This window comes from Sander vitreus, chromosome 5 (genome assembly GCF_031162955.1).
Source record: "Sander vitreus isolate 19-12246 chromosome 5, sanVit1, whole genome shotgun sequence".
Lineage (NCBI taxonomy): Eukaryota > Metazoa > Chordata > Actinopteri > Perciformes > Percidae > Sander > Sander vitreus.
The window spans coordinates 21,256,092-21,270,915 of record NC_135859.1 but is presented as its reverse complement, the minus strand read 5'-3'; the positions used below and the strand labels follow the sequence as shown (position 1 = coordinate 21,270,915).

Sequence of the window (14,824 nt, the reverse complement as noted above, 5' to 3'; positions counted from 1 at the left end):
GGCGAGATTGAGTTTTGCGCCCCCCGCCTCCCCCTAGTCTTGCATTGCCTGATCTCGACTGTGCTGTGTCAGCGATAGAGTAGCAATGTATGTTGATTTTAGTTTCTAGCTTGCATGTAAGTTAGATGGCACCAACATTTGGTCTAATCATAACTGGTCTGGCAACCCAAAGGCCAGTGTTTTGTTTCCAGATTTGTGTGCATGGTGACTTATGAATTTTAAATTTTGAGCATTAAACACTTCATTTTATGCATTCAGATGAAATTTTATGACCTACAGTATTTCTGAGTCAGCACACATGTAGCTAGGCATCATTTACTCTTCCCTCCTCTTTTGCGTCTTTTGTTGGGGAAGTAACCTTAAATGTGCATATGACGATTATTCACCTCAATGATACATTATTTAATTTTAATGTGTTTGAGCAAGAGTTCTACTCATGTTCAAAACTTTGTGCACGTTCAAAATATATCTCATCTGTGCTCTCTGAGATTTGTGATATTTTGAGAAAAATAAAGTGATAATAGGCTATTACAAGAATAACTAAATCAAGGGGTGGGGGAAGACTCTGGACAGACCTGGTAAGCCCAAACGGGTAGTGCGGGTAAATTGGGAACGTCTGGAAGAGGCCCCTGTCCGACAGACTTTCAACTCACACCTCCGGCGGAGCTTTTTGTGCATCCCTGTGGAGGCTGGGGGCATTGAACCTGAGTGGACAATGTTCAAAGTTTCCATTGCTGAAGCTGCGGCGAGGAGCTGTGGTATTAGGGTCTTAAGTGCCTCAAGGGGCGGTAACCCACGAACACCGTGGTGGACACTGGTGGTCAGGGAAGCCGTCTGACTGAAGAAGGAGTCTTTCCGGGATATGTTATCCCAGAGGACTCCGGAGGCAGTTGCAAGGTACCGAAGGGCTGCAGCCTCTGCCGTGAAAGAGGCAAAGCAGCGGGTGTGGGAGAAGTTTGGAGAAGACATGGAGAAGGACTTTCTGTCGGCACCAAGGTGCTTCTGGAAAACCGTTCACCACCTCAGGAGGGGGAAGCGGGGAACCATCCAAGCTGTGTACAGTAAGGATGGGACGCTGTTGACCTCAACTGAGGAGGTAATAGGGCAGTGGAAGGAGCACTTTGAGGAACTCCTAAATCCAGCTAATACGCCCTCTATGGTAGAGGCAGAGCTGGAGGATGATGGGGGATTGTCTTCAATTTCCCTGGTGGAAGTCGCTGAGGTAGTTAAACAACTCCACAGTAGCAAAGCCCCAGGGATTGATGAGATCCATCCAGAAATGCTTTAAGCTCTGGGTGTGGAGGGGTTGTCTTGGTTGACATGCCTCTTCAACATTGCATGGAAGTCTGGGACGGTGCCTAAGGAGTGGCAGATCGGGGTGGTGGTTCCCCTGTTCAAAAAGGGGGACCAGAGGGTGTGTGCCAATTACAGGGGTATCACACTTCTCAGCCTCTCCGGTAAAGTCTACTCCAAGGTGCTGGAAAGGAGGGTTCGGCCAATAGTCGAACCTCAGGTTGAAGAGGAACAATGCAGATTCCGTCCTGGTCGTGGAACAACGGATCAGATCTTCACTCTCGCAAGGATCCTGGAGGGAGCCTGGGAGTATGCCCAACCGGTCTGCATGTGCTTTGTGGATCTGGAGAAGGCGTATGATCGGGTCCCCCGGGAGATACTGTGGGAGGTGCTGCAGGAGTATGGGGTGAGGGGGTCCCTTCTCAGGGCCATCCAATCTCTGTACGACCAAAGTGAGAGCTGTGTCCGGGTTCTCGGCAGTAAGTCGGACTCGTTTCAGGTGAGGGTTGGCCTCCACCAGGGCTGCACTTTGTCACAAATCCTGTTTGTAGTATTTATGGACAGGATATCGAGGAGTAGTCGGAGTGGGGAGGGGTTGCAGTTCGGTGGGCTGGGGATCTCATCGCTGCTTTTTGCAGATGATGTGGTCCTGATGGCATCATCGGCCTGTGACCTTCAGCACTCACTAGATCGGTTCGCAGCCGAGTGTGAAGCTGTTGAGATGAGGATCAGCACCTCTAAATCTGAGGCCATGGTTCTCAGCAGGAAACCGATGGAGTGCCTTCTCCAGGTAGGGAATGAGTCCTTACTCCAAGTGAAGGAGTTCAAGTACCTTGGGGTCTTGTTCGCGAGTGAGGGGACAATGGAGCGGGAGATTGGTCGGAGAATCGGCGCAGCGGGTGCGTTATTACATTCAGTGTATTGCACCGTTGTGACAAAAAGAGAGCTGAACCAGAAGGCAAAGCTCTCAATCTACCGGTCAGTTTTCGTTCCTACCCTCACCTATGGTCATGAAGGCTGGGTCATGACCAAAAGAACAAGATCCAGGGTACAAGCGGCCGAAATGGGTTTCCTCAGGAGGATGGCTGGCGTCTCCCTTAGCGATAGGGTGAGAAGCACAGTCATCCATGAGGAGCTCGGAGTAGAGCCGCTGCTCCTTCGCGTCGAAAGGAGCCCCCTGGGCGCCTCCCTAGGGAGGTGTTCCAGGCACGTCTAGCTGGGAGGAGGCCTCGGGGAAGACCCAGGACTAGGTGGAGGGATTATATCTCCAACCTGGCCTGGGAATGCCTCTGGATCCCCCAGTCGGAGCTGGTTAATGTGGCTCGGGAAAGGGAAGTTTGGGGTCCCCTGCTGGAGCTGCTACCCCCGCCACCTGATACCGGATAAGCGGATGAAGATGGATGGATGAATTTATAGCATTTGATCAGACACTGCAGTGCTAATGGTGAAGGAAAAACCTTTGTGTGCTTCTAATTAAAATAGTCAAATAGTTCGAAATCTGAAATTTGCCTCTAGATATGAAAATATGTTTTATCGGCATCCTGCAAGTCCCCATACAACATTTATTCAGTTTTGAGGGAAATGTACATGTACTATTTCTGTCTGTGTTTACAAGCAAGTCAGAGGTAGTGTGAGAGTCTGTGAGGGTGGGGGGGGGGGGGGTGAAATGGGAGTGTTCTGGGAGTGTTATTCTCTTCTCTTTCTGTCGTGCTTTATTTTTAGTGAAACACTGAACTAAAAACTTTCTCTCAGTGCAGGCAAACCCAAACACAGAGACGCTTAAAGCCAGAGTTTGTTGTTGTCCCCGACAAGCATGGATTTAATGGAATTGTTTTTAATCGCTCTTGGTACTGCAGTTATTGTGTGCTATGTAGTGAAACTGTTGCTTTTCAGCAGGATGCTTTTTCCAAAAATGTGGTTTCCACTGTCGAAATCTTTTTTCACCTCAATGGGAGAGTGGGCAGGTGAGTTGTGTGTGCATGCATTTATGCATGTGGATGTGTGTGTGTGTGTGTGTGTGTGTGTGTGTGTGTGTGTGTGTGTGTGTGTGTGTGCATGCGTGCGTGCGTGCGTAGTTGCGTGCGTGTGTGTGTCGTAATGTGCAAATATTATGGTGGTATGAGCACATTACCATACGTGAAAGTACAGTGTCAGAATGTGTCTGTGCATGCAAAAATACATTTGGCTGTAACAGAGTATTCAGTTCTAGACTTGTTTAGATTTTCACTGTTACACAAGATTAGACTTGCATAATGTTTGACTATAAGTTCTATAAGTTCTGACTTTTCCTGAGAAATTATGTGTTATTCATCTATAAAGCATATTGCTGCTGAAATGAAACTTTTCTCCAATATAACAGAACATTTATTCCAAGTTTATCTGCAAAATGTAAACTGCCAATGTGGTTATAGTTAAAAATATTAATTGTCTGCCTTGGGAAACAAACAGTTGTCACTGGTGTCAAAAAGAAGAAAAAAACAATCACAGTACACACAATACTAACAATAGTATAAACTGCCCTGCTTCCCTAGATCATTCTGCAATATAGTGCTTTTAGGGTAAGTTGACAGAAGGAGGATTAAGAAAGCACTATTACTTTCTCCAGCTGGTGCAAAGAATCCAACTTGTAAGCATCCTATAAACTTGAGGACAGTGTCAGTGTATGTTAATTACAGTGAAATATTCCTGTGCACGTCCGAGAGCAACCTCATCAAATTACGAGATTTCCTTTGGCTTCTTCTGAAGAGGTTATTCAGTCTCCCACAGTGCTAAAAGAAGCCTAATAAAAAAGAGAATAATGGGCTGATCTTTTCTTTCTTTCTAAAGCCCACTTTCATTCCATTCCAGTACAGGGGAAAACAGTCATCAGAACAGTATGTTCTAGGCTGTATCAAGCCCATCCCTCTGCATTCATTTTTAATATTGGCTTCCGAGTTTACGAAAAACCTTATATTGACATATATATTTTCACGAGAAAGGATGTAAACCTTTCACAACAAACCTTGTTGACAGCCATGTGACATCCTACATGAATTGGGCTTAAGTGTTTAACTTGAACTGCCATTTTTATCTTCTGTAGAAACGGTTGCCACTGCTTGAGTGACATTATCTATACAGTCAGGAGCAGTGGCGGAGGGGCAGGTGCGAAAGAAATGCAGGTTTTCGAGCATGTAGAGTAGCCTTATACACTTAGAAATTGTAGGAAGTATATTTCACTTGCCATTTTTAAGGAACAACTTCACAAAATTAAGTAAATACAACAAGTATATATAAAGTAAACATAATTTAAGACTAATAGTTATATTTGTTATACTTATATATAAAATGTATATTTTATATGTTTCAATTGGTTAAGGGCACCCATTAGTGCAACACATGTTCTCTTAAGGGCAGCCATTAATGCACTGCATCTTGTTTTCTCCACTGGAAGGGCACACTAAAGGGCACTTTATAATGTTTTATCTATTGTAGAGGCATTCAAGAACAAGAGGGCACTTTTTGCGGCATTTTTTTCAAATGTGGGGGCACCAAGGGGGGTGATTCTGTTAATGGAGCTCAATCATCTATAGATATAAATCAGCATACAATATGGTGATTATTTTTTGTTAAAGATTTTGGGATACTTAACGTTGTCCAATTGATTGGTCAATAGACATTTTAGTGGTTGTGTCTGTATCTCTTTCTCTTTGAAGAAATGCCTGCACAGGCCATTGCAGTTCACAGAACTCAGAGACTCTTTTAAAAATGCAGATTTTTGTTCTTTACTTTCATGTTCATTCACTATTTGAGAATTTCCTGTGAAACTATGTCTGCAGGAGCATTTCACTACTAATCAGTCTAATCTAATGTGTTTTTGATAGGAACAGCAATCTATTGATGTTACATTTGCTCTGGTTATTGTTAAACATGGCTAGCATAATGTTAGCTGAAAATGGCAGCTATTGAGGAGCTAAAATAGGGGCTACTATTGCTTGACACTGACAACACTAAATTACAAAAAGAATAGAAGACATTATTATGTTATTATTATTATGCAACTGCTTCACACTAAACTGCCCTAGTGCCTGCAGGAGGTCACAGTTTGATGAAGCGAGCATAATCATGTCATCAGCAGAAAGCAGAGATGCAATGCAGTTTGAGCAGTTACTAGACAGTCTCGAATTATTAATTTGGCTAATTCCCATGATGACAATAGCTCAAAACAAGGCATCCAGAGTCCTCTTGGCTTAATTTATTATGAACTCTGGAAAACCAGGCTTTAAAAATGGTATGCCCATTACCTAATGTCTAACAATGAGTGAGGAAAATAACCTGTGATTTCTGGGTCAGGAAGAGATGGGAGAGTAGTGAGCACACATAAACAAACAGTTCTTGTTTGTTCTCAGCAAATTCTTTATCAGGGGCAACTGGGGAACATGCTGTATTAGTGCAGTCTCTTAGAACAGGATTTGTTGGGTGTACTGCAAATACAAACACAATCCTGGGATTTGTCTGACAGAAGAGGAAGAGAGATGGTGTAGTCAAGGCTTATTAAAGTTGCTGGGTAACGGTTCTGAGCAGGAGTGTTTGGATTGAAAGAAATTGGGGGCTTAGCCCGGACCTCTGTAGGGGGGTCCAGGGGGATCGTCCCCTGGGAATATTCTTTTTTGATGCTTTTTTAATGCACTCTGGTACCTTATTTACATTTAAAGTACATGCCTTAATCATTGAATAATGTAAATGTTTACCTCAAAAATGGTAAAAGTAAATGTTGTTTACTACTCCAGATTATTAAAATGAATTGTGATGTTAAAAATATTAGTAGTTGTTATTATTAGTATTGAGTAGAAACACTTCTATCAGTTAACATTTATTGACTAAACAGTCAAATGTATAAATGTTATGTCAACAGTGGTGGAATGTAGTACGTTTACTAGTACTGTACTTAACTACAATTTTGAGGTACTTGTACTTCAGTATTTCAATATCATCTTACGTTATACTTCTACTTCACTACATCTAAGAGTCAGAGGTTAACCAGTTGTCCTCTGGTCTCATCACTATAGGACTCCATATGTCATGTGGACTCTCCCATGTTTGCTGCTGTGCCAGATCTTCCTGTGTTTAGCTTCTGAAAAGTTATGTTTATCTCCTGGCCTGTGTTCTTTTGAGTTTATTAGAACTATTTTTGAAGTCTCCAAAGTTTTGTGTTTTTTGGAATCCAAGTTTCCTGAGTTTGAGCCTGTGTTTTTGAATTGAAGTTCCCTGAGTTTTTCTGCCATTGTTACTTTCTGTACCCTGTCCAAGACCTCCATTAAAGATAATCGAATGGTATTCTGTGTCCTGAGTCTGAGTCTGTGACAACTACACACACGTTTTTTGTCGAGCTTCACAGGTGCACTTTCTCTCTTTTCCTCTCTCTTACACTCACATAAAATGTGTGCAAATAGCCTATATCTAGCCTATATATATATATATAAATATATATATATATATATATATATATATATATATATATATATATATATATTTTTTTTTAAATTGATCAGTAGCTATTCATAAAACATTTGGGGCTGTAGCCTCAGATTCCCAGGCCCAATGACACCACTAGTTCTGAGCTATGGGGTATGACACATGTGCAATGTAACTGGAGCGTGCACCAGCCAATGAGCTATTTTGGCAAAGTGCCCCATGTGTTGTACTCCAATGATATGACATATGACATCTCCTCTACTGTCCTTGGTGTAGTGCATCTCTGATTCACAGTTTCCCTGGTGTTAAGAATGTAAACTGCAGAATAATATAACATTCATTCATAACACTATCCCTGCATCCCTGTTTCAGTGGTGACTGGTGCTTCAGAGGGAATAGGAAGAGCATATGCATTTGCGGTAAGTGTTTATTTTTTTCTTTGATAGCACTGCTTGTGTCTGCATGTGTACATTTCTGTCCTTGAAATTGAAGTATAGGACACCAAAAATAAACACAATTTCGAAGATAAAACACCTGGTACACATTATAACTTGTATGTGTAGAAGGGTTTTTGTTTTTTTTTGCGTATTTTTATTTTCATACCTGGGCAACAAAGACTGTATCTGTTTCTTTCCTGCCCAGAATATCATACAGGTTAAAATATGTAGTTTTTTATTTGATGCACATGTGCAAATTTTTGTTGGCATTTTTTATTTCTTCTACCATCCATCACTGCACTACTGCATCCCTCAGCTGGCTAAGCAAGGAATGAACGTGGTAATCATGAGCAGAACCAAAGTAACACTGGACCAGGTGGCTAAGAAAATAGGTAAAACTTTCTGTATTTACCTTTTTTTATTGTGTCTGCTTTTAAAACTTGAATTACATCCACAAATATGCTGTTTGTCATCCGCCCTAAAATAAATAATGTTGAGTATATTGCTGATTCCACATTTTCATTTTTCTTAGGTGATACTACAGGGCAGAGGGTGAAAGTGATAGTAACAGACTTCATGAAGGACAATGTCTTCAGTGAAATTGAGGATCAGCTTAGGGACCTCAACATTGGGGTTTTAGGTTGGATCTTTTTTTTCATGTAAATTCCATGTAAATATTGAAACATTAATTGCTGCCACACACCAAACACAAGGAAAGGGCCTTATTTAGGATAGTAATAGCTGCTGATTTCCTTCCTCCCTTTGAAAACGGATCTTCTATTTTCTTCTTCTACCCCAGTCAATAATGTAGGCACGCTGCCAAGCTTCATCCCCTGCAAATTCCTTGAGTCTGCAGAGCTGGATCAGGTTGGTGGTGCCTTAACAGTTTTAGGTTGACTTGTAAACAGTGTTACTTATCAAAATGCATTGTATCATTGAGCTCTAAAAAAAAGCACTTTTTCTTCATCATAAAACGTATTTTCCATATGCCCTACTTCCCTTTGCATTACTCATAAATTACTTTGAGTGGTAATATGTTTCAGTCAAACAGTGTTAATTATCATCAAACTTTTCCCTAAAATGTTTTTTTTTAATCTTAACTGTAATTATCAAATACAGACACATGTTTATTTATGCTTTCAGGCTATTACAAATGTGATAAACTGCAATGTGAAAACTATGGCCAAGGTAAGAGTGTGTATTTCTTGTTTTTTGTGTGTGTTTTTTTTTAAGAAATGAACTGCAGGTCACAATTTCAACAGTTATTTCACACCATAAAGTCTTAGTGACAGGTGTAGTATCAAAAACTCTTGACTGGGAACAAAAAATAGAATCCCCAAACTGTCCAACATTTATTTTATCAACGCTTTGGTCCTTAGACCTTTTTCAAGTCAACAATATCAAATAGACAATAATTAACATAGTTCGTGTCTGAACTTTCCCTGATGAAGGTCGAAACATCGTTAATAAAGTGAGTGATGGATTCTTAGTTTTCTTCCCAAACAAATGAACTCTGTCAACCCTTACATTTGTCTCAAATCTGATTTTATATTCCTTTTCCTCCAGATGTGCAAAATAATCCTTCCAGGCATGGAGAACAGGTTTTAGAATACGATAAAATCCTAACATGCTGATTTACATTCAGTTTTTGGCCACAAATGCAAGACCACAATTGTTCGTTTTTTTTCTGCCTCTACAGAGGAAAAGGGGTGATTGTGAATATTTCGTCTGGAGTTGCCTCTATTCCATTCCCCCTGTACACCCTGTATGCTGCATCTAAGGTAAATACAGCATCACCAGTAATACCAGTACACATCTAGTTTTCCTAAATCATGTTGTATGATCACTCATGCTCTAAATCGTGTTCCCATAGGTGTTTGTGGAAAGATTTTCTCAAGGTCTTCAAGCTGAATACAAAGATAAAGGGATTATTATACAGGTACTTTAATTCGTATTGAGACTCCACCTCAAGGTATTTAAATCAAAGGAAGAGAGAATGAGTTGTTATTAACCTTAAAGTGTTGTAATGTAATCTAAATTGTGTCACTGTCCTGTTTTCTCAGACAGTGGCTCCATTTGGGGTCTCCACTCGATTGGCAGGTTACCAATCAACCAACATAGTGACGCTGTCACCAGAGGATTTTGTAAAAAGCTCCCTGCTGTACCTCCGAGCTGGAGACAAAACACACGGCAGTGTCTGTCACATAGTTCTGGTATAACTTACGGGCACCACCATCTGATAATGCCAAATAATGCCAAGTAACATGACAAGAAACTGATTTGTCTCTTTTGTGTGTGTGTGTGTGTGTGTGTGTGTGTGTGTGTGTGTGTGTGTGTGTTTGTGTGTGTGTGTGTGTGTGTGTGTGTTTGTGTGTGTGTGTGTGTATACAGGGCTGGTTACTGCAGTCTATTCCTCTCAAGGTTCTCTATTCTGAGTTGATGCTACACAGCCTACAAGACTATATCAAGAAAAAAACAGCACAGAGGACACCAAGTTCAACTTTTGAAAGTGGTAAAAATAAATAACCAGGAACAGCAATGAAAAGACATTTAGCTTGAATATTTCACACTGTAAATCAAATTATAATTATGCAACTAGCGTTGATAAACCTATGTCTTCTGTTTTTCATTTAAACATAGTGATGACTGTTGTAAGTCATTAAAGTAAATACTATTATTATTATTATTATTATTAGTTACTGTACAGTAGTACTTTTTGTTTCATTATTTTGTTCCATTGTGGGCAAGCCATCCTCAGGAAAGCACCAATGAAGGTGCTTTTAAGTCTTATTTTCTTCAGTTCTTAATGTTTGGAAGGAATTTATGTAGGCCTATCTCTAACTTATTCCAAATACAGATCTATATATAGTCTACTCTTGCAATAGAGAAACATACACTCCACTATTTAAGGACCACTTGTACAATCTAATGCGATCCAAAGCAACTGTGCTGCTATAAAGTCTACTTTCATGATGCCTATAATGTTTTGTTTTTTTGTTATTAGGTTTTTTATTTACACTGTCATAGAGGCGTTAACTAAATTATATGTTTTAACATTGATGTCATAGTTAGTGGTGGTGTTGTACTGGACTATATTACACTGAAATGTGTTTCTAATATTCTGCCGCCCTCATATATAAAAATATGGAGGATATAATGCAGTCCAGTGCAACACCACCTTTATATGTCCTCAGCAATAAACATATAACTTTTCCTACAATGTCAACAAAAGCTGAACAAAATAAGCTTCATAATGGAATTTATGACAGAGCTGTCGTATTGAATTGGAATAGATTGTACAATACCTAATAAAGTGGCCACTAAGTGTAAATTTATTGCCATTCAGGGGCATCACAATTTCACAACTCAATTTACTTGTAATTGTTGTCAATCCATCTGTTCCATTTTATTGTAAAAGTTGCCGTTAATAAACTCTGAGTTTGAAGTCATTTGTTGGCAATTTGCCCCCTTTGTGTATATTTCCTTAAATAGGCTACATTTCTATGTACATGTTAAAGTACGAGTTGTGTTTCTGAAACTGTAACTGAAAATACTTTTCCATCTGATGATCATAAATGACCTGTAACAGCAAACAAGACTAAAAGTGAAAAGAATGCTTTTTTTTTTACAGTTTTTATTAATGCCTTTGCCCCGGTCCGATTTTTCCCACAAAGTCACAAAATGATTTACGGTAGACTCTACACAGTAACACATTCTGATGGGTCACATATTTCGTTGTAAGCCTGTGTTTGAGTATCCAGCCAAGTAAAGGGTAGCAGGAGATTTCTTTATATAGGCATAATTGTATTTTTATTTTATTTGAGAAGTTATCTGTTGTAGTTATGGCTGATACTGGGGCAGGGCAATCCCAGAAAAAGTAAAGTAAGAGAAGATCCACTAAAAGCTAAAAGGGAGAGTGACAGACGACGGGGGAACAACCGAATCAATTTCAGTTGGGCTTTCAAAAGATGGAGACAATTACGGGATTGTAAATGATTCAAAACCGACCCTGAATTGGCCCTCTTCCTCCAAGACATGTATGCCATATGTCTATTTCATTCAAAAATAACTTGCAATGCGAGACGTGGTTGTACGTCAGTAGCCTACATGAAATTACGTCCCCCTTCCTTTTTAGTGCCCAGGTTTTATTTCTTTTCAGTCCGTGTTTGTGTTGGCCTACTATTTTCTTTTTGTCCCCCTGACCCACATCAGATTAACAATCAAAACCCTCATACCTTTACCATAAACACCCTAAACCACAAAGTTGGATTTCTTAGACATTGCATGTGAATGTTTTCAGACTATATAACATTAATTCCGATGTTATTTAAAGCTGAAATGAAAATTATAACTCAACACGTGTGTGTGTGTGTGTGTGTGTGTGTGTGTGTGTGTGTGTGTGTGTGTGTGTACAGTTCCTCATAATCTTGTAAAAGAATACGAGTGATAATGAGTCTAGCGCTAATCTGCTAAACTAAAGGAACTGTCCTGTTATGTTAGTCACCCTCCCACAGACAGACACACACACACACACACACACACACACACACACACACACACACACACACACACACACACACACATTTGACTGTCATTAGCATCCTCCCTTCCCCTCTGACCTGGAGGAAACATTTGGTCAGATGAGTAGACCACCAGACGACTTCACTGTGGTGTCAGTCACCATTCTTATATCCACAAAACCAGTTGGAGGCGGAAGAGAACTGATGAGCTTCTACCTGGTTCCTGAGAAATGAGAATACCCTGGAGACTTGAGGTTGATAGCCTGCTGCTTACAGGATGATGTATAGTGTTTAAAGCATGCACAAACATCTGTGCACGTACATATAAAGAAACAGACTCACACAACCATGAATTAGTATGTGCTACTAAGATGTCTAAAAGAGTCACTAATCATATGGTGACCGGGCTGTTTAGACAGTTCTGATTCTCCCCGTGAGAGATAGCGCAGGGAAAAGGAAAAGCGGCTTGAGAGAGAGAGGAGGTCAGAGTGACCCTGAGTTGAGATGATCCATTCCTGGCCTGTCTGCTTGAAAAAGACAAATAATTACTAATCGTCACATGAGAATAGTCTTTAAACAAGAAACTGAATAACAAACCATTTCAAAATGGTCAAAGTAAGTTAAAAGATCATGTGACTTTCACTTTCAAAATTGTATATATAATCATTCTTGACTTGAGTAGTCTGTAGATTTATAGCAAGTGCATGTTTGAAACAAACATACATTGGGAAAGGCAAAGTGTGATCAAAACTTTAGTACTTCGTTCACTGACATGACCACAGTGTGCCTTTGTCCTACCTGGCATCAGTACTAACATGTTAACAACAAAAGAGGAAGTATACTCATCTACAACACATTAACCATTAATGTTTTGGGGTGAAATTGTGTGTCTTTTTCAAAGTGGATACCCAAATAAACTAAGTCTTCATATGGGCGAGTTACACAGTTACATTCTTATTGAGAGGTTACGTGATTGGGTGGGCATATCAGGCATAGCTTTAGACTGGTTCTCATTGTATCTCACTGACAGAAGTTTTAGTGTCTCTATTGGAGACTTTGTGTCTGATATCTCTCCACTGTCCTGTGGTGTTCCGCAGTATTCAGTTGTGGGGCCCTAGTTATTCTTTTTTATCTCTGCTGTCCTTGGGATCATAAACAGACATAATATTGCATACCAGTTATATGTGGATGATATCAGCTCCATTTTTAATGGCTATTAGGGACTGGTTAGCAGAACATTTTTTACAGCTCAATGCTGATAAGAGGTTCTGGTTGTTGCTCCAGAAAAGTTTGTTATAAGTAAAAGTACTCAATGCAAAGAAATCCTCACATTTTAGGAACTGGAAACGATCAAATTAATTTTGTTCTGTCAATCAACTAAGTACTTAATCTAGGGCTGTCAAACGATTAATTTCTTTTAATCGTGATTAATTGCTGAACTTCTATAGTTAATATGATTAATCGCATATTTTATCACATGATTAAAATTCTATTATTTTGCATTTCAGAACAGTTTTTAAGTACATATTAACAATCGAAAGCAATTTTTACCAGTGTATCTTGATCGGGAATCAAATGAATGCAAAGAAAGTGACTTTATGAACTTGATTTTAAGATTTGAAATTATTTATTTACTGTAAACAAAAGAAAAATGTGTGAATCTGTCATTATTGCACAATTCCTCCAAGTACCTAACTAAAAAACTAAAAATCCCTATCCTTACTAGAGTCAATATAGTGTTTAGTAACTCCTAAATAATGTTGATTACTCACTGACGTCTAGTGATCACCGGTTAATGAGACAGCGTTTGCAGCACTTTGCAGCTGTTCCAGTTGGGCTGCTTTCTCCGTGTCATACAGGCTGTGTATCCGTGAAAACTACTGTCCGTAGTATGTCTTTAAGACCCGAGTCCTCTACGATGCTGACAGGTCTGCAGTTAGTTGCCACCCGTTTCGCAAGAGCTGTAGTAATTTTTTGGGATTTGGTTTCATCCACAGGTCGGCAAGTAGCACCGCATGCTAGTGGGTAGCATCACGTTAACTGTACTACTATGCTTAGCTCTGTAGGTGGTAGCTCAAGCTTGACGTGCTTCGGTGATATTTTCATTCGGCTTTACACAATGTGTATATGGCTTTCCTAATTTGTAAAGTAACTAGTAACTAAAGCTGTTATATTAATGTAGTGTAGTAAAAGGTACAATATTTCTCTCTGAAATGTGGTGGAGTATAACTAGAAAGTTTCATGAAAAGACTCAAGTAAAGAACCTCAAATTTGTACAGTACTTAGTAAATGTGCTTTGTTACATTCCACCACTGCTCACTAGGTCAAATAATAGACGGTCTAACATTACCCCTAAGTCTCTTCACTGGCTCCCTGATTCAGTTCAAAATTCTTACTTGTATACTTACTTAGCATTGCATGGTCAGGCTCCTGCATATGTGGCTGAGCTACTTCACCCATGCCAACTCGCTCTTTTAGGCCAAATATGTTAAATTTGCTGTCTGTCCCATGCACACGGCTTAAGACCTGAGGTGATTAAGCTTTTGAGTCCGTAGCACCTAAGCAATGGAATGCTCTGCCTCTTCTCTTACAGTCTGTTGTTTCTGTGGATTCTTTAAAAAAATCAGATTAAGACATACCAGTTTAGACATGCAGGCGTTTGGTTGAACAGTATGCACCTGGTCTTTCAGGTATTATTGTGTGAAACTGATTGTGTTTTGTGTCTCATTATGTGCTGTTTTTTGTGTTATACCCTTGTAAAACACTTTGGGACTTTTGTCTGTGAAAAGCACTTTATAAATAAATTATACCTACTTACTTAAGTTAAGTGATACAACAGTTTTTTTTAGTATTGCTATAAGCTGTAATTGCATCTGTGAACCAGAATTAAACCTAGAGGGGCAGCCTGCAGCCTAAGTAAGACTTGTTATCTTTGGAAAACATCAAAATCTTATTACTGTGGTTATGAAATGATCTGGGGAAGCAGTTTACAAATAAGCAACCTGACAGTAAAGACCTGACTCTTTTCCACTTACTATTTTTCAAAGGTGGACTAAACTATTTGTGTCACTGAAACATAATGTTTGAGCGTGCACAACACACGAAACCCTTTATCCTTAAGCC

The 14,824-nt window shown here is 39.7% G+C and overlaps 1 protein-coding gene across 1 annotated transcript; it reads left to right on the top strand.

The window, feature by feature from the left end:
* Positions 1-3,005: 3,005 nt before the first annotated feature.
* hsd17b3 (hydroxysteroid (17-beta) dehydrogenase 3) lies at positions 3,006-10,630 on the top strand. The gene is made up of 11 exons (XM_078250959.1): positions 3,006-3,257; positions 7,117-7,163; positions 7,498-7,573; positions 7,714-7,821; positions 7,981-8,048; positions 8,325-8,369; positions 8,748-8,782; positions 8,881-8,962; positions 9,055-9,120; positions 9,245-9,394; positions 9,573-10,630. Exons 1-11 carry the CDS (start codon positions 3,107-3,109, stop codon positions 9,705-9,707), a joined length of 963 nt encoding a protein of 320 aa, XP_078107085.1. The 5' UTR covers positions 3,006-3,106; the 3' UTR covers positions 9,708-10,630.
* The last annotated feature ends 4,194 nt before the right edge of the window (positions 10,631-14,824 follow it).

Coding starts and splice junctions, on each gene's coding strand:
- hsd17b3 (XM_078250959.1), top strand. CDS start 3,107: ATGGATTTAATGGAATTGTTTTTAATCGCTCTTGGTACTGCAGTTATT. Junction 8,963..9,054: donor CCCTGTATGCTGCATCTAAG/GTAAATACAGCA, acceptor GTGTTCCCATAG/GTGTTTGTGGAAAGATTTTC. Junction 9,121..9,244: donor ATAAAGGGATTATTATACAG/GTACTTTAATTC, acceptor CTGTTTTCTCAG/ACAGTGGCTCCATTTGGGGT.